This window comes from Microcaecilia unicolor, chromosome 14 (assembly GCF_901765095.1).
Source record: "Microcaecilia unicolor chromosome 14, aMicUni1.1, whole genome shotgun sequence".
NCBI lineage: Eukaryota > Metazoa > Chordata > Amphibia > Gymnophiona > Siphonopidae > Microcaecilia > Microcaecilia unicolor.
In genome coordinates, this window is record NC_044044.1 from 44,901,470 (window position 1) to 44,927,472 (window position 26,003).

The 26,003-nt window shown below is 41.9% G+C and overlaps 1 protein-coding gene and 1 long non-coding RNA gene across 2 annotated transcripts in view; one reads left to right on the forward strand and one right to left on the reverse strand.

The window, feature by feature from the left end:
• The window catches only part of RHBG (Rh family B glycoprotein), a 41,613-nt gene extending 36,879 nt beyond the window's left edge, over positions 1-4,734 (forward strand). The window contains exons 9-11 of the mRNA XM_030186345.1: positions 2,532-2,605; positions 3,670-3,767; positions 4,695-4,734. Coding sequence (XP_030042205.1) covers positions 2,532-2,605; positions 3,670-3,747 — 152 coding nt within the window. The 3' untranslated portion in view covers positions 3,748-3,767; positions 4,695-4,734. The remainder of the gene's footprint in view (positions 1-2,531; positions 2,606-3,669; positions 3,768-4,694) is intronic.
• Positions 4,735-7,217: 2,483 nt separating this feature from the next.
• Positions 7,218-19,574, reverse strand: LOC115456957. Its single transcript, XR_003939960.1, has 3 exons — positions 19,492-19,574; positions 19,378-19,379; positions 7,218-7,230 (listed from the first exon to the last, which is right to left on the reverse strand). It is a non-coding gene; the product is annotated as an uncharacterized LOC115456957 (long non-coding RNA).
• Positions 19,575-26,003: the final 6,429 nt, after the last annotated feature.

Below are 26,003 nucleotides of genomic sequence, written 5' to 3' on the forward strand. Positions count from 1 at the left end.
TGCATATTCATTGTGGATATCCTGAAAACCCAACAGGACAGGTGGTCCCTCAGGCCTAGGTTGAAAACCACTGCTATGCAAGACTACTATCAACTCCTCACCCCCGCTCCCCCCAACAATCTTTGGTATAGGCTAGATGAAGCCACCACTTTCTCATACTTTGTTATGCAGTCAGTACAGAGGGCATGCACTGGCATTAGCAAAAACCGCTGGGAGGGATTAAGCTACTGTATGGTATAGCATCAGTGGTCTATGGCTCATAATTTTGCCAGGGATGCATAGAAAAAAAACACACATTTTTATGGCAAAGGGATGAAGGCTAATTTGGATATCCACCAGCTTTTCACAATCACTCTGTTTCAGGGAACAAGCAGTTATGGATACTGAAACTGTGAGCAACTCCCACAAAAGACAGGAGTAGAGGGGAAATGTGGCTGAAGATTCCAAGCTGTGCTTCAGCACTTTTTTTAATTCTGTGTTTTAATAATTAAAAGAATGCTAGAAATGAGTGTCTGACCTTACAATGTCATCTCTCTCTATGAATCACCTAATGTATCACTGACTAGTATCAGGTTTTCAGATTGTTTTTGAGAAGAAAATCACTGCTTTTTTTTTTTCCAGCTTGTGATTTATCACAGGACTTGGAAAAGGTTGACTACCTTTTGGTAGGTACAAGCGTGGGTTCTGATGTAGAGATTTGGGAAGATTTTTCCTTGAGTGAGGGACCAATCCCTGGCAAATTTTAAAAAAAAAGTGTGGGGGGGGCGGGGGGAAGCAGAGGGAGGCTATTCAAGTTTTCGTCCCTTTTCAAGTTTGTCTTTGTTAAGTATTAGAAAAGTTAGTCTTAGATCAGTTATTGGAATTTGTTGAGAGGACTCTGGTCTTGCATGAGTGTCAATCAGGTTATAGATGCAATCGTTTTAACAAATCTTTTTTTATCGTCTATAGTTAACGAGATACTAGCGAAAATGGATCAGGGATTTGATGCTTTTTGGATTCAACTCAAGTGCTGCTTTTGATACTGTCTCTCACCTTAAGTTGCTTGGTTTATTGTGTAGTTTGGGGCTTAGCTCTACAGCATTGAAGTGGGTTTCTTATTTGTGAAATCGTTCATAAACAGTAGTGAAGAATCAAGAACATTCGGTGCCAAAGAAGTTAGTTAGAGGGGTTCCTCGGGGACCACTTCTAGCCCTTCTATTGTTTAATTTGTATGTGTTTCCTCTGGAAAAATTATTGGAGAGCTTAGATTTAAATTTTCACTTTTTTGTGATGATATTCAGCTGGTTGTCTTTAAGATGAACAATCAGCGAGATGTCATCGCCAATTTCCATCAGAAATTGGCAGCTTTAGGCAACTGGTTAAGTAGCCATGAGTTGGTTTTGAATGCAGAGAAGTCTGTGGCTGTGTGGATTTGTCGTAATTCAACTCCACTGGTATCAAAGCTAGTGTTGCAGGGTAAGCAAATTGTCATTATTCATGATTTTGTTAGTCTGGGATATCATTGTGATGACCAAATGAAATTTAATCTGCAGATTAGTGATGTGGTTAAGTCTTGCTACTTTCAATTAAGAATGGTTCTTCAACTGTGGCCATTTCTAAGTAAAGCAAATTTGGTGAAAATCATTCATGCTCTTGTGACTAGTAGATTGGACTACTGCAATTCCCTTTCTCAGGGTTTGATTCAGATTAGTATGAAAAGATTGCAGTTGGTACAGAATACCACAGACCGTCTGATTTCTGGAAAGAAGAGGAATGATCATATAACACCAGTTTGGGCTGAATTATACTGGTTGCCAGTGTCAGCAAGAATAATCTTTGCGCATGGTATTTAAAGGTTTTCGTATGGGCGCTCCAGGGTACCTTTTAGCTGTGGTCAAAAGGTATGTTCTCACAAGACAATTACGCTCCTCTCAGCGTACCTTGTTGGAATTTCCTTCATTATCTCTGGTTAAATTATCTTCCACTATGAATCAAACCTTTTGTTATTCTGGCCCTCATCTGTGGAATTCTTTGCCAGAGGAAATTAGAAGCATTAATAGCTATCTGACGTTTCGCAAGGCCTTGAAAACTTGGCTTCATGTAAGTTCCTTTGGAAAACTGTAAAGAGTAGTATTTTGTGTTTTACGTAGATTATTTTTTGGGGGAGGGGAGGGACATTGTTTAAGTATGATTTTATGCCTTTAGTTTAATATGTTTTAAGGGGAATATTGTATAAGTGTGATTTTCGTGCATTTATTTTAATATGTTTTTTGAATGTTGTTGTTATAATTTTATTGCAAACTGCTTTGAAGCCTATGTGTAAATCAAATCAAATATTAATTACCTTATAAAGTGCCCCAATCAGGGAACTGACAGATACAGAGTTGCAAACTTCCCTTTGTCCACCAGAGGTCAGTATAAGCTAAGATACAGACCAGGATCAAGCTTCTTGCAGCTCAGGCAGCCTAAAATAACAAATTCTTATATGACTCTGATTTAATCACAGACTATGGAACATATGTGTTTTTCTCGCCTTTTCTTTTGCCCCCCAGGGTTTATCCTAAAGATACCTGTTATGGGCTCCCCTCCAGACACACAATGCTTTGAAGATGAAATTTTCTGGGAGGTAAGAGCTGGTGGAATCGAAAACAGAATTTTATTGATTTTTGTTTTGCTAAATAAAGTGCATTTTCAGAATAAATTCACTAGAGTTTGAAAATAGTGGAACTGTGTATTTTTTTTTCCACACAGTCACTACAAATTCAATTGGTTGGCAAAGTGGCTCCCCCGCAGAGAAAAGCAAACAGATGCCACCCATTGTTGGCAGCTCAGTTTCACGGTACATTTAGGGTTGCCAGCTGGTTCCAGATTATCCCATCCAGTCTTCATTTTATCCCATGGCATACAGGAACTTTGTTCTGACTTCTATATTGCATTACTCAAGAAAACAAGACACAGTTCCATGTACCGTATGCAGCGGGATAAATTCAAGGTTGGATCTACCTGTCAAGCTATTGAGCAATCCTCTATGGGGTTGATATTCAGCTGGCAGTGGTGAGCATTTTTTAGCCAACCAGGTTATGTCCAGGCACTGGCATTGACTGGTTTCTGCAGCCAACTATCTCTTGTGTGGTTAAGTGCAATATTCAGCATTTAGCCGCATAAGCAATACCGCATAAAGATAGGCCTGAGTTTTATGTGGTTTGACATGGCCATTTAATTTAGGCAGATAAGTGCCAAATATTGGTATTTATCTACATAAGTGCTGATTCTGCCCCTGCACTACCCACAAGATTGCCAGCTTTCACTGTAGCAGTCAGTGGTGATATTCAGGGCACTAACTAGTTAACTGCCACTGAATATCATGAGATAGCCCTGAGCAAGTGATTTAACAGTCCAGAAGCTGTTCCTGGCCAGTTAAATCGCTTTGAATATTGACCCCTGTATGGAAAGCCAGCTTTTGAGTAAGGGGTAACAAGGGCCACATTAATTCAAGAAAGCCTGATCCAGTTCTGTTTTTATCCTTCTTTTATTAGACTCCCAGAGCTGGACCTCCTGCTTTTTATAGAGAAGTCAGGACTACGAGCGCCCAGCATGCAAAGGGAATAAAACCAGGAAGGCTTCCGGGGGTGGGGGTGGTGGTGGTGCGGGTACTCATATTTACTACCTCCTCTCTGTGTCCATGCACAGGTTCCAGAAGAGGATGCGGGACATGGCCAAATGATGGCTGTGAACACTGAGGATAACGAGAAGCATGCGCAGGCGTAACGCCGTTAAGCTGCACAAACGTACGTATCATGCCTACACACAGAGCAGAACGTGCTACAGTGCAAGTGCAGCTTTCACGTGAGACAAACAAGGCAGCAAAATACCAGCACTTAAGAGAAACATGTGCACAAGCAGAGATGAGAGTATAATCCTGCCTCCATCCACATGTACATAACCCCCCAAATCTATATACAGTGCCCAAATTTGGACACACTGCTGAGATATGCGCACAAAATCATTGGCTAATGCGCTCTTAACCATCAATAGCCAGGTGCCAAGAACCAATTACTGATGTGAATTGGCACTCGTTAAAATCTGCACACGCATCTGGCTGCTTGCGATTCTATAAGGCAGGGGGCCTAACTCCTATAGCTTATATCCCAAAAGGGAGTGTGGTCACAGGAGAGGCGGGGCATTCTGAAAAGTTATAGAATACTGGGCAAGCGCGCCTAACTCGGGCAACAGCATGCACACCAGGTTTCAGCAGGTATAAGTCTGGCGCCCAAAGGGGGCCTTTTACAAAAGGCGTGATAGCAGTTTTAGTGCACGCTGATTAGTGTGTGTTAAACGATAGACATCCATAGAAATATATGGGCTTCTCTAACGTTTAGTGCATGCTTATTTTTAGTGCGCTTTTGTAAAAGGACCCCAAAGTTAGGTATAGGAATCAGTGCTACCCGCTATTCCATAAAGGGCGCAGAGCCTTTATAGAATAGCACCACTTCTAGAATTCCATAGTCAACTTTACATCTATGTTCCGAGGAATCACATAGGTGTTAGATGTATATCGACTCCCTGTACAGTCTGAAAAGACATTTACCTGGAAGATGCACAGGGGAGAAGTGGTATAGCTGCATCATTTGCATTTTCATCTTGGGTAAAATATAGTGGAATGCTCCTCCTCCACCCCATTAATATCTGACTTCATTTTTGCCTTTTTCTGTCAGGAACTCCTTTGCAACAACAAGCTGTTCACAATTCTTCAGCGTAAAAATTGGTAGCCACTGGCAATTTTCAAAGAGGGACAAGGACGATTCTACCATGTTGGCTCCCAAGTCGCTTTCTTATCCTTTTCAGAGGGCTGAAAATGGAAACCTCAAAGGAATTCACTGAGTATTTACTGAAGATTTCACCAAGTAATTACTGAAGACACCTTGTCTCTTCCTACAATAACTGTACAAGATGAAAAAATACATATACTAACAGCGACTTTTAACAATCTTAGTACAGAAACAAGACCTGCTAGCATAGGCAGCCTAATTTGCCAAGCCTGACCTGTGTAATAAGGACAGCCTTTTATTAAGGCCATGGTTTTTTTTGCTTCTGGTAATCCAAGCCAACTTTTTTCATGCATTTTCAGCTCTGTCTTTTGTGGGTCAGTAGGGAACAATAGTCTCTACCTCCCCTTTTCCTTTGCGTCTGTATATAGCAGAATCACTAGCTTCAGACTCTCGCCTCTTTACCGAGGACGTCTTTCCACATTCCTGTCCTCGCTGTATAGTGTTATGGCCGGCATGGTTGAGAACATGAGCTATTTTTTTGCAAGGATGGTTCCCAGCCCTAGGGCGACACCTGGGTAGTCAGCGTATTAAAGACATTACAGAATATGTTATTGGCAATCTATAATGCTTGGCACTCACATACCCATAGCCACCACTTCCAGCAGAACCATAGACAAATCTAATCAGGATCATAAAGGCTCACCTGTTACAACTGTTATAGAATCATAGTGCATGATGTTTCTGTCCAAACCAGCATGCAGTGTGAGTTCACAAGTGGTACATACTGGTACTGTGCAATGGCCTACCACCATAGGTGCTAGCTTTGTGGGTGTTTCATAAGAACATAAGAGTAGCCATACTGGGTCAGACCAATGGTACATCTAGCCCAGTATCCTGTTTTCCAAACAGTGGCCAAGCCATGTCACAAGTACCTGGCAGAAACCCAAATTGTGGCAACCCTCCATACTACAAATCTCAGGGCAAGCAGTTGCTTCCCATGTTTGCTTCATGGACTTTTCCTCCAGGAATTTGTCCAAACCTTTTTTAAACCCAGATACGCTAACCACTGTTACCGCATACTCCTTTACTGTAATCATAGAGCATGCACTTGTATTGTGTTTAGCACTTGCAGTCATTTTGAAAAGTTGGCTCCTGTGCCTACAACATACTTCTCATTTGGCTCTGAGACAACTTTCAGCAGTGTCTAAACTGTGCAGCCTGTCTTGGAAATGTACCATGACAATGAGATTAGCAACTCCAAACTGTCTCAATAGGTAACCCAGTTCCTTTGATATTCACTAAAGCAACTGAAACTTAGTGGAGCACCTAAGGCTGGCTCAACCATTAGGCAAGAGTAGGAAGTCACTTAGGGTAGAAGCTTCTAAGGGGTGGCAAAGAGCAGCTGGGATCAAATCAAAACAAAAGATCCTGACAATCACACAAACTCGAAGAACCAACACGCATACTTTGGTCTGTAGGGAGAGCGGGCACACACATTACACATGCATGCATTCATATTTAAAAGGATGATGTCCAGTTATATATTCTTACAGGATTGTTATGGGAGGGGTGATGTTTTGATGATCATGAGTTTTGAGTTTAATTATCTGTATGTTGGGGAGGTAGCATAAGGCTGAAAGTCTGTCTAGGTGACTCAGTACTCTTGACTGGCTCTGATGGCCCCTCGGCAGCTTAGTGCCTCTCCCACCATCCCATACATCATTGTGGGATACTGGATCAGAGGGAAAAGAACTCCTTAACACTATGTTGGGACATTGGTTTACCCTGTTCTCAAGAGAAATATCCACTGATACCATAACCCTCCAGAAACCATTACTACTTGGCTGTCACCTATTCAGTCATAGGAAACAAAATGACTAGTGTTTAGAAAGCCAGTTTGTGAACTAAGCCAAGCCCTGAATTTGAGTTCAAGATTCTACCACTGACTGGCTCTGTGACAGTGGGCAAGTAAGTCTATCTCCCTGCGATTCCAGGATCCAGCTGGGGTCAGGGAGTGACTGTATACCAGTACAGGGTTTGTCTTTCCCTGTCATGTTAACAAGCCCTTGCCCTCAGAAATATTTCCTGGACAGACCAAAACCTGATTTACTTCTGGGATTTCACAGGTCGAGAGCTTGAGATGAGTGAGTGCCAGTAAAAGAAGCAAAATTGTCCTGAAATGGGGAATTCTTACTGCCAAAAAGCATAAAATAAAACTGTGACAAAACAGTGGGTTTTTAAGCCTGTAAAGCTGTATTATTTCTTGAAGTGTATTTCTCTAGTTTGGCCAGCAGGTGGTGCATGTTTATGTTTAAAGCTGTTACAGAAAACTGTTCCTTCTTTAGTTAACACAGATAAGTGATGTGACCAGCTACTTTTAAAACTTGTTGTTCAGGGCTCTGATTGGCCCAGGAGCTCAAAATTCAGCTAGGATGTACTGGCTTTTTCTCCAGTCTTAGCCAGAGAGAAGAGAGAAAGATCTCTTTGCTGAGGCCCTGTAAACAGTTATTATATTTGATAACCTGTGAGCAGCTATATGTCCTGATTTCCCCAGGTACTAGTTACATAGTATACAAATGTTTAGATAGTATTATAATTGATACTTCAGTTACCTGTTATTGTTTTGCTGATTGCACCTTTTCTGTTCATTGTTCTAATTTTTCATGACAATAAACATTTTTAGTTTATTGACTCTCTTGTCTGGACTGACTAAGAATCCTGGTGGTTTGTGTGTTGGGTCTGTGAGTGCTTTCTAGGAACTGTGGGACCACTGGGAGTGTGGCCCCAGTAATCTAGAAATCACTGGGGATAATTTGAGAGCAGGCGACTCGCCCAGAGGCGGTTGGGACCCAATTGGTGGGTGGAGAGTGCTAGTGGAGAGTACAAGCGACAGGTGCAGGTGGAAGTTATCAACATGGGCTTCCGTTAAGATGTGTTATTTTCCGCCAGTGTCGTTATGCTCATATTAGCCATCTTCTCAAGTCACTTCACTGGCTTCCTATCCATTTCTGCATACAGTTCAAACTCCTCTTATTGACCTATAAGTGCATTCACTCTGCAGCTCCTCAGTACCTCTCCACTCTCATCTCTCCCTACATTCCTCCCCAGGAACTCCCGTTCACTGGGTAAATCTCTCTTATCTGCACCCTTCTCCTCCACCGCTAACTCCAGACTCCGTTCCTTTTATCTTGCTGCACCATATGCCTGGAATAGACTTCCTGAGCCGGTATGTCAAACTCCATCTCTGGCCGTCAAGTTAAAAGCCCACCTTTTTGATGCTGCTTTTAACTCCTAACCCTTATTCACTTGTTCAGAACCTTTATTTTATCATCCTCACTTTAAAATTCCCTTATCTCTTGTTTGTCCTGTTTGTCTGTCCTAATTAGATTGTAAGCTCTGTCTGGTGAATTACGTTTTTTTTAATCCCAAGAAACTGTTAGAGTTTATTGAATCAAAAGAAAAAGTTGCTCCATCTCAGGAGCCACTCCCGTAATTTTGAGAATGCTGTTAAATCGGCTGTGGATACTCGTTTCTCCCGTCCGCTGGTAAATAGTTTAATTTATTAATTTATTTCCTTTTGTTATAATTTCTTAGCTCTTGATTCAAATTATTGTGGACAAATGTAAAAGAAAATTTTATAGCAATATATATATTATTGTAATGCCTTATAATTGTTTATTTCTGAGATTGCCAATACATTTATGTTTTTAGATATAAATGTAAAATGAATAAATAGAAATAAGTAGTAGTAGTAGTTTTTGACACGTGAGCGATATACTTGATTATTTTGAATTCCATGGCATGCTGTATTTCAGAGGTCTTTGCTCGCCATACATTGATCATTTGGGGTTTCTTAAAAGTAAATGTGTTAGCTACAATATGAATCAAATCAGTAGTTTATTTTTTTTTTAAATTTTTGATCCTATTATTTTCTTCGATTTTTTTTAAGTAGAGAGGTGTGGTAGCCATGTTAGTCCACTCTTAAAGGTTATCAATAGAAATCAAACAAAATAAAACATGGAAAAGAAAATAAGATGATACCAACTTAATACGTTTCTTGATTAGCTTTTGAAGGTTGCCCTTCTTCGTCAGATCGGAAATAAGCAAATGTGGTAGCAGATAGTATATATAAGAGAAACATCAAAGCATCACTTTGACAGTCTGACAGAGTGGGAGGGTGGGGGTATGCATGGGGAGATCAAAGGATTTCATTGATATTCTAACAGGATGGGTGTTGGTAGGTGAGAGGAGGGTAATGAACAGAGAAATAAACAGAGAAACACAACTTTATGGTTTATAATGGGTTAGAAAACCCAGATCCTTATTAAGTCCTGTCTGTTGGGTGTTAAAATATTCAATCAATCTTATTTCAAAGGTCTTCCGTTCCTATATTCCTTCGATTTTTTAAAATTCTTATTGCCACCAGGGGTCAGTATAACCTAAGGGAGACTGACAAAGGATTTATTTCACTGTTACCCAAGGCTAGGTAGCAGGGACGTTCAGTTTCGATATTTACACTGGTTATATGGTTTAAAAAGGAAAAGAAAGCACATTATAGCAATGCTCATGTTTCATGTATTCTTTCCTCCTCTGGTGCGTAAAAGGCTGTTACTGGTAAAAGAGTGAGATGTCACAGGCCCCGAACAACAGAACCCTCATAACCCCCAACATCTCTTCTCTACGCCACCCAAAAGACACAGTCACTGATACCCCTTTCCACAAACCAGACACCCTTCCCAAGCATCCACAATCTGTCACATCCCTTTCAAATACTGAAAAACACATCCAAACACAACCATCCCGTCCTAAGCACGCACGACCTTTGCAGCCCATCAAACTCACCTGCTCCCATCCGTCCCACTCCATGATCGTATTTCTCCTCTACTACAGAGCTTGCATTGGCTTCCCATTGAGTATCGGATCAAATACAAAATCCTTAAAGTGACTTATAAAATTCCTTCCTACCTAGCAACCCCATATTGTTCCTTACACACCTTCTCATACGCTTCGCTCCGTAACTGATAATAGGTTGGTCCTACTACCCCCCCTTAAAAGCATTATGGGAATCAACGCGCTTGGCTGCTTTTCTCTTCCTTGCCACGGCCCTCTGGAACTTGCTTCCTCAGAATATGAGACTTGAAGATTCATAGAAGTCTTTCAGAGTACTATTGAAAATATACTTTTTCAATCTGGCTTTTGGACAATAAATTATCTTCAAATCGGCTTATAAGTTATTCAGTTTATCTGACCGATCTTTTGCAATGAGAACAGGAAAATGCACTTGCTAATTTATATTGATAAATATAATTGGATCTGGATTTTAGAAATGTTTGTGACTGGTTTGAGTCTCGTAAACGTTTGTGCTAATGACTGGTCTTGAGAGCTTGAGCTTTACTATCAAATAATGGTGTTCCTTTGTTTTTATGTTCTGATTGTTTTATTTGCTACTGTAAACCGTTTCGGTTTGATTACAAGAGAAACAGTACATCAAGTGAAATAAACGATATATGCACACCCCAACAGCCCTTCCCACAACAGATATACAAACTCCTTTCCATTATATCTGTTTTCCCTCCCAGTCTCGTGTTCTGTTGAATGCGCTTGTTCAGCGAAATCATTTTCCCAGTCAGTTCCTCTCATTTATCGTTTATTCAGACTTGTCATACTGCCTTTTTTGTCAAACAAGTCAAAACAGTTTACACACATTAAAAAAAAAACATCGGGGAAAGGAACTCCACCTTAAAAAGAAGATAGAAACAATCAACCATACATTTGAGAGTGGTCTCTGATCACAACTCCCTGCATCTCAGTTTCTTTTCAAAAATCAATGTAGCAGGTAGAGGCAGTATTTTTACAGCTTTATTTGAACAGACCTTTTTTTTTTTTATTAATCAATACATTGGGCTTTGACAACAAAATGGGGCCGGGCAGACTCGTTTCTGGGAAACAACAAAGGAAGGCCATGATCAAGTGTATAATATCACGTTCATTGCTGACTTAATCTTGAATTGAGAATGAATGTGACTCTTGGGCAGACTGGATGGACCATTCAGGTCTTTATCTGCCGTCACTTACTATGTTACCACGGTACAGCTTAATCATGCCAGTCTGATAGCTCCATAGCAGTTTCTGTGCCCTGCCATGCAGCAGAGTACTAGTTCTTTATTATTTTATTTATTAGGACTTATTTACTGCCTTTTTGAAGGAATTCACTCAAGGCGGTGTACAGTAAGAATAGATCAAACATGAGCAATAGGCAATTACAGCAGTAAAAATATTCGAACAACAATACAAAGTATGGCATGGTATACTACTTGCAATGACAACACAATATGTACTAGAACATTATAATTGGTAGTGAAGGGTAAGGCAAAGTTGTAACATATACATTTTATTTTTATTTATTTGTAGCATTTATACCCCGCTCTTTCCCGCTCGATAGCAGGTTCAGTGCGGCTTACAATGTGTGGTTACAAAGTATCACGGAGATAACACAATTGTATCGAGAAGAACAAGAGGAAGAGATGTGGGGGGAAGGATTGAGGTATAAATGAGTAAGAAAGTAGGAAGAATTAGAAAGTAAGGTGACTGATTTGAAGAAAGTTGCACGTGAGGTCAGAGAGATGGTTAAATATTATCTCAGCTAGGGTAGGAGTGGATAAACATGTCCCGCTGCAGTGTGTGCAGCCCGAGTCAATCCTTGTGTGTGTGAGTGAGACTAACAAGTTAGTTACTTCTTCTATGAAAGGTTTGGTTGAACAGCCAAGCTTTCACCTGCTTCCTGAAGTAGAGGTAGTCTTGTGTTAAGCGGAGCCTTTCAGGCAATGCATTCCAGAGTGTGGGGGCTACTCCGGAGAAGGCTCGCTTGGTTGGCTAAGAGCACTGCAAAGGCAGAAGCACAGCCACAAGAGGTCCGAGTTGTGGTCCTTGCTGAAAGGTGACACCTTGTGGCCTGATTCAGGGCCCAAACTGGAGGGTTACAAAAGAAGCAGTGGTGCATGGCCCCTGACCCAAAGGGGTGGGGGAGGGATATAAAACAGGGGACAAGGCCTCAGGCAGTTCTGAACGAAAGCTCAAGGTGTCAGATGCCAGCCCTGGCTCTGACTTGTGCCAACCTCCAAGAACAAAATTTCTCTGTCCTGTACCCCATAATGACACAGTCAAGCCCCATCCTGCCATTAAGTTTGCTGAATATTAGCTAGTTGTATATATTTACACCATTTCAACTGTCAAAAATAAAAAGCACGTGTAACTCCTCGTTTCTATGTGAGTATCATTTGTCAGAGGGCACAAGCCGAGGTAACGGATGTGGTTACAGGTCTTCACTTGATACCAGTGAATGGCAACAATCAAATAACGGTTTTCATAAGAAAGGGTTTTCAGTTCAGAGTCTACAAATTAAGGGGGTGTTTTACTGAGCCGCCATAGCGTTTTTAACTCACGGTAGACATCAGCTGGCGGTAAACACCGAGATGCCCGTAGGACTATAATGGGGATCTCTGCGTTTATCGCCAGCTGATTTCTACCGTGAGCTAAGATCGCTACCACAGCTTAGTAAAAGACCCCATACATCTTCTGTAAATCAGGCCTATTATTTTATTTTTTATTCGAGAAAAATCAGCTACAGCCTTGGGATCTCCTCTCTCCCAAGGTTAGAGCCATACAGCTTTAAGGACTAAGACAGTTGAGGGGCAACTCCCCCTTATAGTTCTGTACTTGGGTAAATAAAAGAGCTGTACATAGGTAATCTGTCACTTACTGCTGTATGTCACTAAGTGGCCCATCTAATCTTTGCTCTGTGCATGTTCCCTCCCCTCCCCCCCATCATTTAGAATAGTTGTTACTGCCGCTCTGTTCGGATTATCCTATCAAGCCCTACTTACATGTGCAAAAAAGTCATCTTACTGCTGACTTGAGCTGAAGTGCTCAATGCTTGCTTTCCATCATCTCGCCTTTTAGGGGGGGGGGGGGGGGTCCTCTGTTTTTACTCTACAGCTTTTCAAATTCCGTTGCCATTTGTCCCCACCACCTCCACCAGGAGGGCACGCCAGGCATCCACCGCCCTTTCCGTGAAATGTATTTCCTGAGTCCATCTCTCCACAATTTCATATCATGTTTCCTAGTTCTATAACTTCCTTCCTTACAGAGAGGATTTTATTCTTGTGCATTATACCTTTTAAGCATTTAAATATCTGTATCACACCTCCCTTGACCTTAGTTTTTAATAGGGTACACAAATTTAAATTCTGAAACCTCTTCTTGTATGTCTTTGTGCAAATGAGTTCCTGGAGGAAAGTTCATAAACCACTATTTGCCAAGAAGACTTGAGAAAATCACTGTTTATCCCTTGATATGAGCAAGAACAAAAAAAAATCTGTTCTTTCAGATCTTTCTGAGTACTTGTGATCTGGATTGGCCACTGTCAGAGAGAGGGTGTTGGGCTTGGTGGGCATATCTCATGACCCATATGGGATTTTCTTATATTCTTATGAAAGCGTTCAACCTAGAGGTCTTTCTTCTGGAGAGGGATCAGAGACCACCATCACAATGCAAGTTAAAAAATGTTCAGTACAACGGGAGGTGGTGGAGAGGAAAACGGTAACGGAATTCAAACATGCGTGGGATAAACATAAAGGAATCCTGTTCAGAAGAAATGGATCCTCAGGAGCTTAGCCGAGATTGGGAGGCAGAGCTGGTGGTGGGAGGCGGGGACAGTGCTGGGCAGACTTCTACGGTCTGTGCCCTGAAAATGACAGTTACAAATCAAGGTAAGATATACACAAAAGGTAGCACATATGAGTTTGTCTTGTTGGGCAGACTGGATGGACCGTGCAGGTCTTTTTCTGCCATCATCTATTATGTTACTATGTTACAATACCTGCATCAGGGGTCGTTACCTATACATGAATTCATTTTGAGAACAGCGTTAATCGGAGCACCACTCTACTCTGATATGTGATATTTGGGCACTAGGAATGTGGTACAGATATCTGCTTCATATACAACGACCCCTAATGCAGGCACTATGCCGAAACATGGCCACGTCAGGTCAGTCATTAATAAAGTATTCATATTTGGACTTGTGGTTTCACCTCCATTTGTGGCCACCTCCACTTTCTGGTTTCATTTGCATAACCAGCGGAGATTTCTCTTTTTTTTTTTTTTTTGTTGCTAGGTACCAACTTGCCATTCAGACAGGAGTAAGACCCTCTAATACAGAATCAGGACAGAAGCACACACAAAAATGCAAAAAAATCAACCATTTTCTACCATCTTCCTCTTGTGATGAAGGATTTAAACTAGCCCCCATCCTTTTCTTCAAAGAGAAATAACACAAAAGAAAGGAAAATAAGGTGATAGGTTTTTTTATTGAACTAACTTCATACATTTTTTGATGAATGTATTAAGTTAATCCAATAAAAAAGGTATCACCATATGTTTTTTCTTTTATTTCTAATCCTTTTAAAGTAGACTAACACAGAAACATACTACTTTTGCCTTCATGGATGGAAAGCCTGAGAAAGATCATACATTACTGAAGCAACACCAGAAACGGCAGATAAGGGCCAAATGGCCCATCCAGTCTGCCCATCCTCAGTAACCACTAACTCTTCCTTTCCTAAGGGATCCCACATGCCTACCATAAGTACATAAGTATCGCCCCACTGGGACAGACCAAAGGTCCATCAAGCCCAGCATCCTGTTTCCAACAGTGGCCAGTCCAGGTCACAAATACCTGGCAAGATCCCAAAAAAGTTCAATACATTTTATGCTGCTTATCCCAGAAATAAGCCGTGGATTTTCCCCAAGTCAGTTTAATAATGGTCTATGGACTTTTCCTTTAGGAAGTCGTCCAAACCTTTTTTAAACCCCACTAAGCTAGCCGTCTTTACCACATTCTCTGGCAACGAATTCCAGAGTTTAATTATACGTTGAGTGAAGACAAATTTTATCTGATTCATTTACTACTTTGTAGCTTCATCGCATGCCCCCTATTCCAAGTATATTTTGGAAACAGTAAACAAACGATTCACGTCTACCCATTCCACTCAACTCTTTCTTAAATTCTGACAGTCCTTGTCCTCAGAGCTTACAACCCTTCTTGCACGTCCACCTGGGGTGGCAGAATTTGAGGTGAGGAACAGCACTGTGACAGAACGGTCTGGATATTTTAAAACTCTGAGCGCATGGCATGGTGGCCCCAAGGACCAAGGACCCAATGACGACATCAGTCCTCCTTGCAGCTTCCCTATCCCTTGCCATAGATTGTAGAGACTCCCTTTGCGGCAACTGAGACCTGTTTTCCCTACCTCTAGCCAAGGGAACACTGAACTCCAGTAGGCATTATCTGACTTCGGCAGCCACTGGGGGTGATGCATATAGCTGCATTGGTTGTGAGCTAGAGAATTTCTCGGTCCTCCTGTCTCTGACAAAACCCTCACAGGCATCTCACCAGAACATTCTTTCTGAGCCTCTCTGCACTGACAAAAGAATCCACAGGACTTAAGAGCGGAGGAGCAGGGGTCTCCAAGGGATAGATCCATGCCTTCCCCTTCCCCATTAAGGTAAAACTACAGAGCAGCAAACATCACGATCAGCAGCCTGCTGCCATCTTCCCCACCCCACCCCCATACCATATGTAAGTATTTTAGAACATAAGAACTCAAGAGTTGCCCCACTGGGTCAGACCAAGGGTCCATCCAGCCCAGTGTTCTGTTTCCAACAGTGGCCAGTCCAGGTCACAAGTACCTAGCAGAGTCCCCAAAATAACAAGATTCTATATTACTTAACCCCAGGGATAAGCAGTGGCTTTCCCCAGGTCTACCTTAATAATGTTTATGGACTTTTCCTCCAGGAATTTGTCCAAACCTTTTTTTTAAACCCAGCTACACTAACTGCTTTTGCACTTGTTCTAGCTAAGAGTTCCAGAGCTTAGCTATACAATGAGTAAAAAAATATTTTCTGTTTTCAATGAGCACTACTATCTATGTAACTTCATAGAGCGTCCCTTAGTCTTTGTAATTTTTCAAAGAGTAAACAGTCGATTCATGTCTACCCGTTCCCTCCATTCGGGATTTTACAGACCTCTACCATATCGCCAGTCAGTCGCCTCTTCTCCAAGTTGAAGAGCTCCAACCTCACCTGAGAGTCATTCCATCCTCTTAATCATTTTGGTAACCCTTCTCCATCCGTTTTCTAATTCTACTATATCTTTTTTTAGAGAGGATATGACCAGAATTGCACACAATACTCAACGTATGGTCTCATCATGTAGTGATACCAAGTCCTTATGATATTCTTTGTTTCATTCTCTACTCCTTTCCTAATAATTCCTAACATTCTGTTTGATTTTTTGGCCACCACCGCACAGTGAGCAGAAGATTTCAGTGTACCGTCCATGACAACACCTAAATCTTTTTCCTCAATGTGTTATATGACATTGGCCACTAAGGCCAGTTAGAAGCAGTGTCCCCAACACTGTGCTCTTATTCTCTGGATGCAATGCAGGAGTTAGTGAGCAAGTGTAGCCTGGCTTGTTGTCTACGCAATACAATTTCTTTAAAAATGTACAAACTGTGCGAAGGGAAAGGCGGTTTACGAGGCTGAAGGCGTTCTACAGACGAGTTGTTCAAACAGTGGGAAATATATCCTGATTGTTTATTTCACATCCTTGTTCACTAGTCCATAGCTGACCTATAGGAGTCTTTTGACCCCTGATGCAGGCGTTTGTACGTCGAAACACGGCCCGTGTCGGGTCATCATAAATAAAGGACTACATTTTTCTCAATCCTGAAGGCCCAGTGTTTGCTTTGTTTGTTTGTTTGTTCGAAGGGAAAGGAAGACATTCTCTCTGTCTCAACAAGTCTATGGTTTACCTAGTCTTGTGTATTACAGTCAAAAGGGAAAGGGGATGCGATTTGATATACCACCTTTCTGCGGTTATAATCAAAGCAGTTTACACATTATATACAGGTATGTGTTTTGTGCCTGGATTGTTAAGTGACCTGTCCAGAGTCACAAGGAGCTGCAGTGGGAGTCAAACCCAGTTTGCCTGGTTCTCAGGCACATCTTGTGAGTGGATAGAAGGACAAAAGTATGCTGCAGTGCGAAGGGCATTAAAAAGCACAGGGAAGCACGAGATATTGTTAGAAGAACAGATTATCACTCATGGTCTCCCTTCTTCCTAAGCTTATCAATGTGCTAAGGGAATTGGGGCACCTTTCTGTCTCTTTAAGGGACAACATACTTGAAAATGCTTATTAAAAAAAAAAAAAGTCCCTGGACAGATTGAGGTTTGACGGTATTAATTATATCACCTCAAGCTGATCTTATTTTCTGCCAATTAAACACCAGGAGGCAGAAGGGGCAGGAAAGGGGAAAGATCACTTTACGGATTACAGTCTGAGCTGAGGGCCTTTGCAACGTACCACCAAGCATTCCTGCTGGAAACCCAATCTGCCTACTCCCCCCCTCCCCACCCCAACCTCCCTTTCCCCCTACAACAAAGCCAGCAATAATTATATTCTATTGGTTAATAAGGCGGGGGATAAACTTAGAGAACTAAGGAAGCTGACAGGTGAGAAACAGGCCTTGGGATTAATAGGCCGAACTGAAGCCTTTTGTACTGTTATTGTACCTCAGGTCTGTCCACAGCAGGAGCCTGAAAATAGGCCCAGGGCTGATTGCTATGATCTTCTTTACAAAAATGCAAGAAAAGAAATGCCCCTTCCCCCACTGTTATTGTGAATTTGGAGATGTTAAATTGTTGGGTTAAAAACTATTTAGTGTCCCAGTGCTGGATGTAGTACTGGGCTTGTATTGTATGTACGACTAATTCCATGTTTGGGGAGGGGGAGGAGGGTAGACGTGGCAGTTAACATTGGGGATGAAGAAATCATACCCATGAGTGATTTTTTTTTTTGCTGCTTCCCCACCCATACATTCATTACTGCAGAAGCAGACCAGCTGCAGTCTATCTCCTATCACTTACCCCTCCTCTTCACAGGGATGTGAAGAAGCTGGCAGTAATTCTAGTTCCCCTATAACAACTGAGAAATGCCCAAGGCAGTGAAAGTTGCATTCTTTTCATCATCATATCATCAATTCCACTAATTGGGCAAGAGAAGGGGTTTCTCCAGTATGTTTTTTTCCTGGAAGGGGGAGGGAGGGATACATTTAGACAGCATTGCCCGATGTGCTGAGAATTCATGGCGAGGATCAAACCCACTTCTAAACATAAGGTGCCTACGAAGAATTGTTGCATCTCCTAAAACTCTCACAGAGGGGCCAGGTCAGAACTTAAGTTGACACAACCATCCAGTTGAGCGAAAGAACTCCCTGGTGAGGAGTAGCCTAGTGGTTAGTGCAGTGGACTTTGATCCTGGGGAACTGAGTTCGATTCCGACCGCAGCTTTGACTCTGGGCAAGTCACTTAACCCTCCATTGCCCCTGGAACAAAATAAGTACCTGAATATATGTCAACCGCTTTGAATGTAGTTGCAAAAACCTCAGAAAGGCGGTATATCAAGTCCCATTTCCCTTTCCCCTTACCCACATTGGATTAGATTCTATATATGGCGCTTGAAAAATCGACATCAAAAATGTTTCCACCTAGGCGTATTCTGTAAATTGCGCCTAGATTTAGGCACGGTTTATAGACTATGCCTAGTGGCCATGCGTGCACCTAACTCTAGTTAAACTTGGTGTAACTACCAGCACCTAAGTTAGGCATGGGGTTGGTGTATTCTATAACCTCTGCATGTAGATTTTTGGAACGCCCATGGCCATGCCTCCTTTTGGTAGCACACATTAGAATTTAAGCTCACCACTTTTCAGAATACACCTAGCAAGTTCTGCACATAAATTTTAATTAATGCCAATTAGTGGCGCTGATTGGGAGTGGAGGAGTAGCCTAGTGGTTAGTGGAGCGGACTTTGATCCTGGGAAACTGGGCTTGATTCCCACCGCAGCTCCTTGTGACTGTGGGCAAATCACTTAACCCTCTATTGCCCCAGGTACAAAATAAGTACCTGTATGTATGTAAACTGCTTTGAATGGAGTTGCAAAATACCACAGAAAGGTGGTATATCAAGTCCCATTCCCCTTTCCCTTGAGTAATTGAATGCACAAATCCATAAAGTCAAGCTGGCCCTCCACCCTTGACATACCTTAAAGAGGGATCCTATTCTTGACTGCTCCTAGGCCTATCCATTTCATGCCAGCAGAAGTCACTGATATCAGTATGTTCCTCTGTCCCCACATTGGGTTGGGCATGCCAACACTGCATTTTGTCTTGGCCTAATTTTCCTGATGTTTTTTTTTTTTTTTTTTTTTTGAGGATGGAGGAGGGGATAGAGGGAAGGAGGCAGAGTTTGCGCATTCAGCCTACTGGCTCCAAACCAAAGAATTTGTCCTCATATGTGGAAACTGATCCCTTAAACAAAACACTTACTTATTTATAAAATTTGCTTTAGTACTCTTTGTCAAATTTAGCCATCATAAATTGGCGATCTTCTCTCTACGGAGGCTTTGATATGAACTTCTTCCTCATACCACGACATGACTTTCAGTAGGGTTAGCAACAACGTCCAGGTCATGGCCGTTCATATTGACCCACTCCTGGTTTTACATCTAGTGCAGTGGTTCTCAACCTTTCTTTTGCTGTGGCACATTGACAGACAATATTCATATATATGACACACTGAACACTAAAATTCAACAGCTGAACACAAAAATGAAATACTTAATTGTTGACAGTGAGTTTAATGTGAATTTGCCTACCATTCAATACCATATCAAAAAACTGTATGCAACACATCAGTCCCAGATTTCTCACTCATCACACTAAACCAAAAAAAAAAAAATATATATATATATATACACACACACATTTTGGGATCATCTCAGTAACAGCAACATAAAATCCCTCTACTGTCAGATACTGTGAAGCAACACAAAACCCAGTGAAGAGTAATAAGTTTTAAGTGTGTGTTTGTTGTATATAAATAAGGAACAATTATGGGGATTTCAATAAACTGACTTTCAGGATATCTGGTCTCCCCACCTTGCAGGCAGAGATGGTTTCTAAGGAAAGCAGAGGCTTGCAGTCTATGCTAAATTTTTGGTGGTACACCTCTCACTTTTTGGAGACACCCAGGTGTGTCCTGACATACTGGTTGAGAACCACTGCTCCAGGGTATCTACGGATTTCTGTTCTGACTCTTCAAGGAAGGAAAAGCTGCAAGTAGAAGCAGGACTCGTTGACACAGAGACTGTCGGCACCGCTTTCTCTCTGGGACACCCACCCTAACATTATTTGTAATGGTATTATGGTCTGAAGCCTTGTTTGCTTCAATGCTGAATATAAACAGAATTTCAACACCTCGTCTACTGGAGGTATGAGAGATATCAAACAGCTTGTGTGTCTCCCCATCCTCATCATGACCTCCATATGTTCCCAAAGGCATCATGAGACCAGCCTTCAAGATATAAGGCATATGTTAACAGCCAGACCTCACATGTTTTGTTAGAAACCTCCGGAAAGTTGGAGCTAACAAAAGAGCAAGTGAAAAGAAGAGAAAGGATTGGTCTCATCCATTGGAAAATATTTGACTACTCTAACATTGTCTGCTAAAAAAACAAACACATTATTAGCAGATCGGGGCATTCTAACCCTAACCCAGGATCTGCCTCCCTCCTTCCGGCTTCATGTTTTGTCTTGTATTTTACTTGGGTTGATTCCAACATACCTTAAAATTATACCCTCATATACTAAAATTTGAGCACCAAAATGTATATGAACGCACCATTCACACACACAGATTACAGACTACTAGCGCTAGGCAGATGGATGTTACAGATTCACACGAGTGCTAGTTGAGCGCTAAGCGGCATTCTATAATTTTAACGTGAAACTTGCATATTGCACAAATGCAAGTGAGAGTTCACATGGGTGGAGCATGGGCATTTAGGAGCAAAGCAAGCACTATGAAGCACTATATATGTTTCTATATAACAAAGATACATGGGATCATAATACATGGCACTATTCAACATTAATAACCTGACTTCTAAAATGCAGACTCAAGCTTATTCCTTCTTTCAATGCAAAGCCTGTTTATTTGCTGAAGCTGCGACCTTGCATATAGATGAAGACTGCAGACAAGGGTCCCAATGTGCTGGTTATCAGCATCGACATCATGGCAGAACAGCCAAGGACTCTTGGAATTACCCTTGCAGTTGGAGAGACGCTATGGCTGGCAAATTGCACATTGTTTATGAAACCCTGGCTTCTTTTCAAGGTGATTCTTTCAACGTGGTGCCAGTGCGACAATCAGCTGTCTCCTGAAGCTACATTATTTGGGGTTCTCTTCCTACCTCTCCCTCCGCACCTTTAGTGTTCACTCTGGTGGATCCTCTTCTACTTCTATCCCTCTGCCTGTCGGCGTACCTCAGGGTTCTGTTCTTGGTCCCCTTCTCTTTTCTATCTACACTTCTTCCCTTGGTTCATTAATCTCATCCCATGGCTTTTCCTACCATCTCTATGCTGATGACTCCCAAATCTACCTTTCTACCCCTGATATCTCACCTTGCATCCAAACCAAAGTTTCAGCGTGCTTGTCTGACATTGCTGTCTGGATGTCTCAACGCCACCTGAAATTAAATATGACCAAAACCAAGCTTCTCATTTTCCCCCCCAAACCCACCTCCCCGCTCCACCCGTTTTCTATTTCTGTTGATGGCTCTCTCATTCTCCCTGTCTCCTCAGCTCGAAACCTTGGGGTCATCTTTGACTCTTCTCTCTCCTTCTCTGCTCATATCCAGCAGATTGCCAAGACCTGTCGTTTCTTTCTTTACAACATCCGTAAAATCCGCCCCTTTCTTTCCGAGCACTCTACCAAAACCCTCATCCACACCCTTGTCACCTCTCGTTTAGACTACTGCAATCTGCTTTTTGCTGGCCTCCCACTTAGTCACCTCTCCCCTCTCCAGTCGGTTCAAAACTCTGCTGCCCGTCTCATCTTCTGCTAGGGTCGCTTTACTCATACTACCCCTCTCCTCAAGACCCTTCACTGGCTCCTTATCCGTTTTCGCATCCTGTTCAAACTTCTTCTACTAACCTATAAATGTACTCACTCTGCTGCTCCCCAGTATCTCTCCACACTCGTCCTTCCCTACACCCCTTCCCGTGCACTCCGCTCCATGGATAAATCCTTCTTATCTGTTCCCTTCTCCACTACTGCCAACTCCAGACTTCGCGCCTTCTGTCTCGCTGCATCCTACGCCTGGAATAAACTTCCTGAGCCCCTACGTCTTGCCCCATCCTTGGCCACCTTTAAATCTAGACTGAAAGCCCACCTCTTCAACATTGCTTTTGACTCGTAACCACTTGTAACCACTCGCCTCCACCTACCCTCCTCTCTTCCTTCCCGTCCACATTAATTGATTTGGCTTCCTTTATTTATTTTTTTGTCTATTAGATTGTAAGCTCTTTGAGCAGGGACTGTCTTTCTTCTATGTTTGTGCAGCGCTGCGTATGCCTTGTAGCGCTATAGAAATGCTAAATAGTAGTAGTAGTAGTAGTAGTAGTAATGTGCGTCACCCCCAAGGCCAGAATGTACTTCATTAGCACAGCTGTAGCCCATGATTTCTGTATAAAAAGGGGCTCTTATTTGAGGCAGAAGGCTGCTATGCTGACATTCCATCCAAAGAGCAGATCTGTGCTGAAGCTGATAAAACATCTGAGGAACACGTTGCCACCGGCTAGAAGTCTGCATCAGGTTGTATATGAGCCATGTACTTTTGTCTAAATGTGACTCTTTTACTTAGGAGTCTGTCTAGCTTAGGGATTTAGGTGTGTTTACTCTGAGCTGTTTCTATGATAAGACTTCCTGTGTCTTTATTCTTGTCTTCTTTGCACTTTATCTTTGCTGCTGTTGTAAATAAATGTACACTATTTTTATAATACTTGGTTGTGGAGTTAGTTCTTTCTATTTTTTAGGGTACAGCGAGCTTGGATCTAAGGATAAGAGGGAACACATTTGCGTCTGAGACTTCACTCACTGAGGCTGGTATTGCAAGACCTAGTCCTGTTAGAATTTATGCTATCAGGCACCCCAAAAACACCCCAAAAAGGGTTGTATCTGTATGTGCTCGCATACATCTCCCACAATTGCATGCACATATGATAAACAGTGTCATTTATTTGCCAAAGTGTACAATTTAGGCATGGTATTTATGCTTGCCATAGACGTGGCGAAAGTGGGCATGCTCAAATCATAAGTGGCAACTTACTCTAGTAGTCTATAACAAAATCTAGGCACCCCAATGCCATTTTAGAATTCAAGCTTTCCTATGATTGGTGGGGTCCCATGAATCGTCAGTATATAAGTAACACTATTAAGACAACGACGCCATCTTATCTAAGGCATGAAGTCGGCAGGCTATAATATGCTGATTGCTAGGTAAGATCATTGATTGGATTCTATATAATTGGGGTTATTTTAGTGTTAAAAAGGGTTGGTTTAATGCTTTTACCCTTATGTTTTAGGGGACCTCCTTGAAAAAGCATTTGCGAAACACGTGCCGTGTCGGAGCACTGTGCCTCTACTGCCAACAATATATGAATTTTCCATTTTAAGATGAGTATATTGTTTATTGAAAAGTCCAAAAATTGTAAAAATTTAAGTTATTCACAAGTATAACACTGAATACCTAAGGGTAGTGGAGGCGACTGAACCGATGACGATGTGAGCGCATAAGACTCTGCTGAAAAGTCGTGAATGTAGTGCGGCGCAACTGAGGTTCATTGCCTATCACTTAAAATTAGTATTGGATATCTAGTAGATAGTATTGGAAGCACCAGCAGAGAGTGTTGCCAGACATTTGATGATTATAGAATTCACGGCATTCAAAGAGATGCTGGGAACTAGTATTCTGCAAAAGGTGCCCTTCACGAATATTAGAGTGGATCTTGCCTAACTTTGAGCGCTGCACTTTTGCCTGCTGAAACCTGGTGTACATGCTGATATACAACTAAGGCATAATTGACCTTATTCTATAACATCGCACCTAATTTCATGAGATGTCACTGACCCGCCTATTACCCTTCCATGACTATACCCCCTTTTGAGTTGAACGCTATAACATTTTGGCACACTTTATATGTATACCCGAGTTTGATTTGTCCTTGCCTTTCTCAGGGCACAGATCGTAGAAGTTTGCCCAGTACTGTTCTTGTACTAAGTTCTGAAGTAACATCAAAGCCCCTTAAAATTTACACTCCAGCCCATTCCTATCTATTCAGTCATGATCAGGGAGTAGACCGCAGAAGTCTGCCCAGCTCCCGTTTTGTTTCCCCAATTACCGGCCTCGCCACCCAATCTCCACCAAGACTCCATGGAACCATTCCTTCTAAACCGGATTCCTTTGTGTTTATCCCACGCATGTTTGAATTCCATTACCGTTTTCATCTCCACCACCTCCCGCGGGTCGGCATTTCCACAAATCCACCACAATCTCCTTGAAAAAAATACTTCCTGACACCTGACATTAGTCCTGAGTCTGTCCCCCTTCAACCTCAATTTATGTCCTCTAATTCTACCGCCTTACCGTCTCCGAAAAAGGTTCATTTGCGGATTAATACCTTTCAAATATTTGAATGTCTGTATCATGTCACCCCATGTTTCTCCTTTCTTCTTATTTATTTATTTGAAACACTTATACCCCGCGCTTTCCCACTTATTAGCAGGTTCAATGCGGCTTACATAATACAACAGGTTTACAAGATAACATAGAATAGATAGCTGTAATATAGTGTATAAAGAGGTGGACAATTAGGTGTGGGTAAGTAAGATGGGTAAGGGAGGAGGGAGGTAGGGAGTGGGAAGAAGGTGTAGAATGGGATAGTGTGTTGTTGATTAAGGAAAAATGTATAATGAGGGTTGGAAGAGGGATGAATTCAGAAAGGATTAAGTAGGGAAGCATAGTACGGGTTCTGTCTTATAGTCTGATCCGGGTAGCGTAGATGGACTTCTAATTTAAGTCAAGTCATTTGTATAGGCTTGCTTGAAGAGGTAAGTTTTTAGCAGCTTCCGGAAGGGTAAGTGGTCATTGACTATTCAAATAGATCTTGGTAAGGCGTTCCAGATTTGGCTGCCTATGACGGAGAAGTTGGTTGCATAATATGTTTTGTACTTAATTCCTTTACAGTTGGGAAGATGTAAATTTAGATAAGTTTGAGAAGATCTAGAGCCGTTTCTGGTTGGAAGGTCAATCAGATTGTACATGTAGCCTGAGGATTCTCCGTAGATAATCTTATGAATCAGCGTGTGGACTTTGAAATTTATTTGTTCCGTAATAGAGAGCCAATGAAGCTTTACATGGAGAGATGTTGCACTCTCAAACCGCGACTTACCAAAAATAAGTCTGGCTGCCATCTGGCTGCTGGTTATATCCCTCTCCACGCAGCCTAGCATCCTTCTGGCCATGGCCGTCGCCTTGTCGCATTGTTTCTTCACCTTTAGATCCTCCGACACCAACACCCCAAGGTCTCTCTCCTGAGTCAAGGTTACTAATCTCTCCCCTCCGATCCGGTATCTCTCTTTTGGGTTTCTGCACCCCAAGTGCATCACTCTACACTTCTTGGCATTAAATTTTAACTGCTTAACAATTAGAAACCCTTATTTATTTTTTCAAGACTTTTTCAAATGCTTCTCACCACCAATCACCACATCACTAATAATACATTTTAAATATTACAGTGCTCAGTCGTGGATATTAACAATCACTCCACATTTGCTAATGGCCTCACCCAAAGGCTCAAAGATGATAAAACAAACTCAGCAGAGCAACTGGAAATAACATGTGGGAGGAGTGGCCTAGTGGTTAGGGTGGTGGACTTTGGTCCTGGGGAACTGAGGAACTGAGTTCAATTCCCACTTCAGGCACAGGCAGCTCCTTGTAACTCTGGGCAAGTCACTTAACCCTCCATTGCCCCATGTAAGCCGCATTGAGTCTGCCATGAGTGGGAAAGCGCAGGGTACAAATGAAACAAAAAAAAAAATCAAACAACACATATCAGAGAAATAATTCTCACTGCAATGCAAAATTTCAAAGCATAAGAAGCAACCAGAACTGACCCATACATTAGGGCTACCCCGAAAGAATACAAATAAACCAAGCTAGACGGGATACAAGGCTTGCTGAGCTGCACCTGTCTAAAACCCTGTTTTTAAAAAGTAGGATTACTCCTCA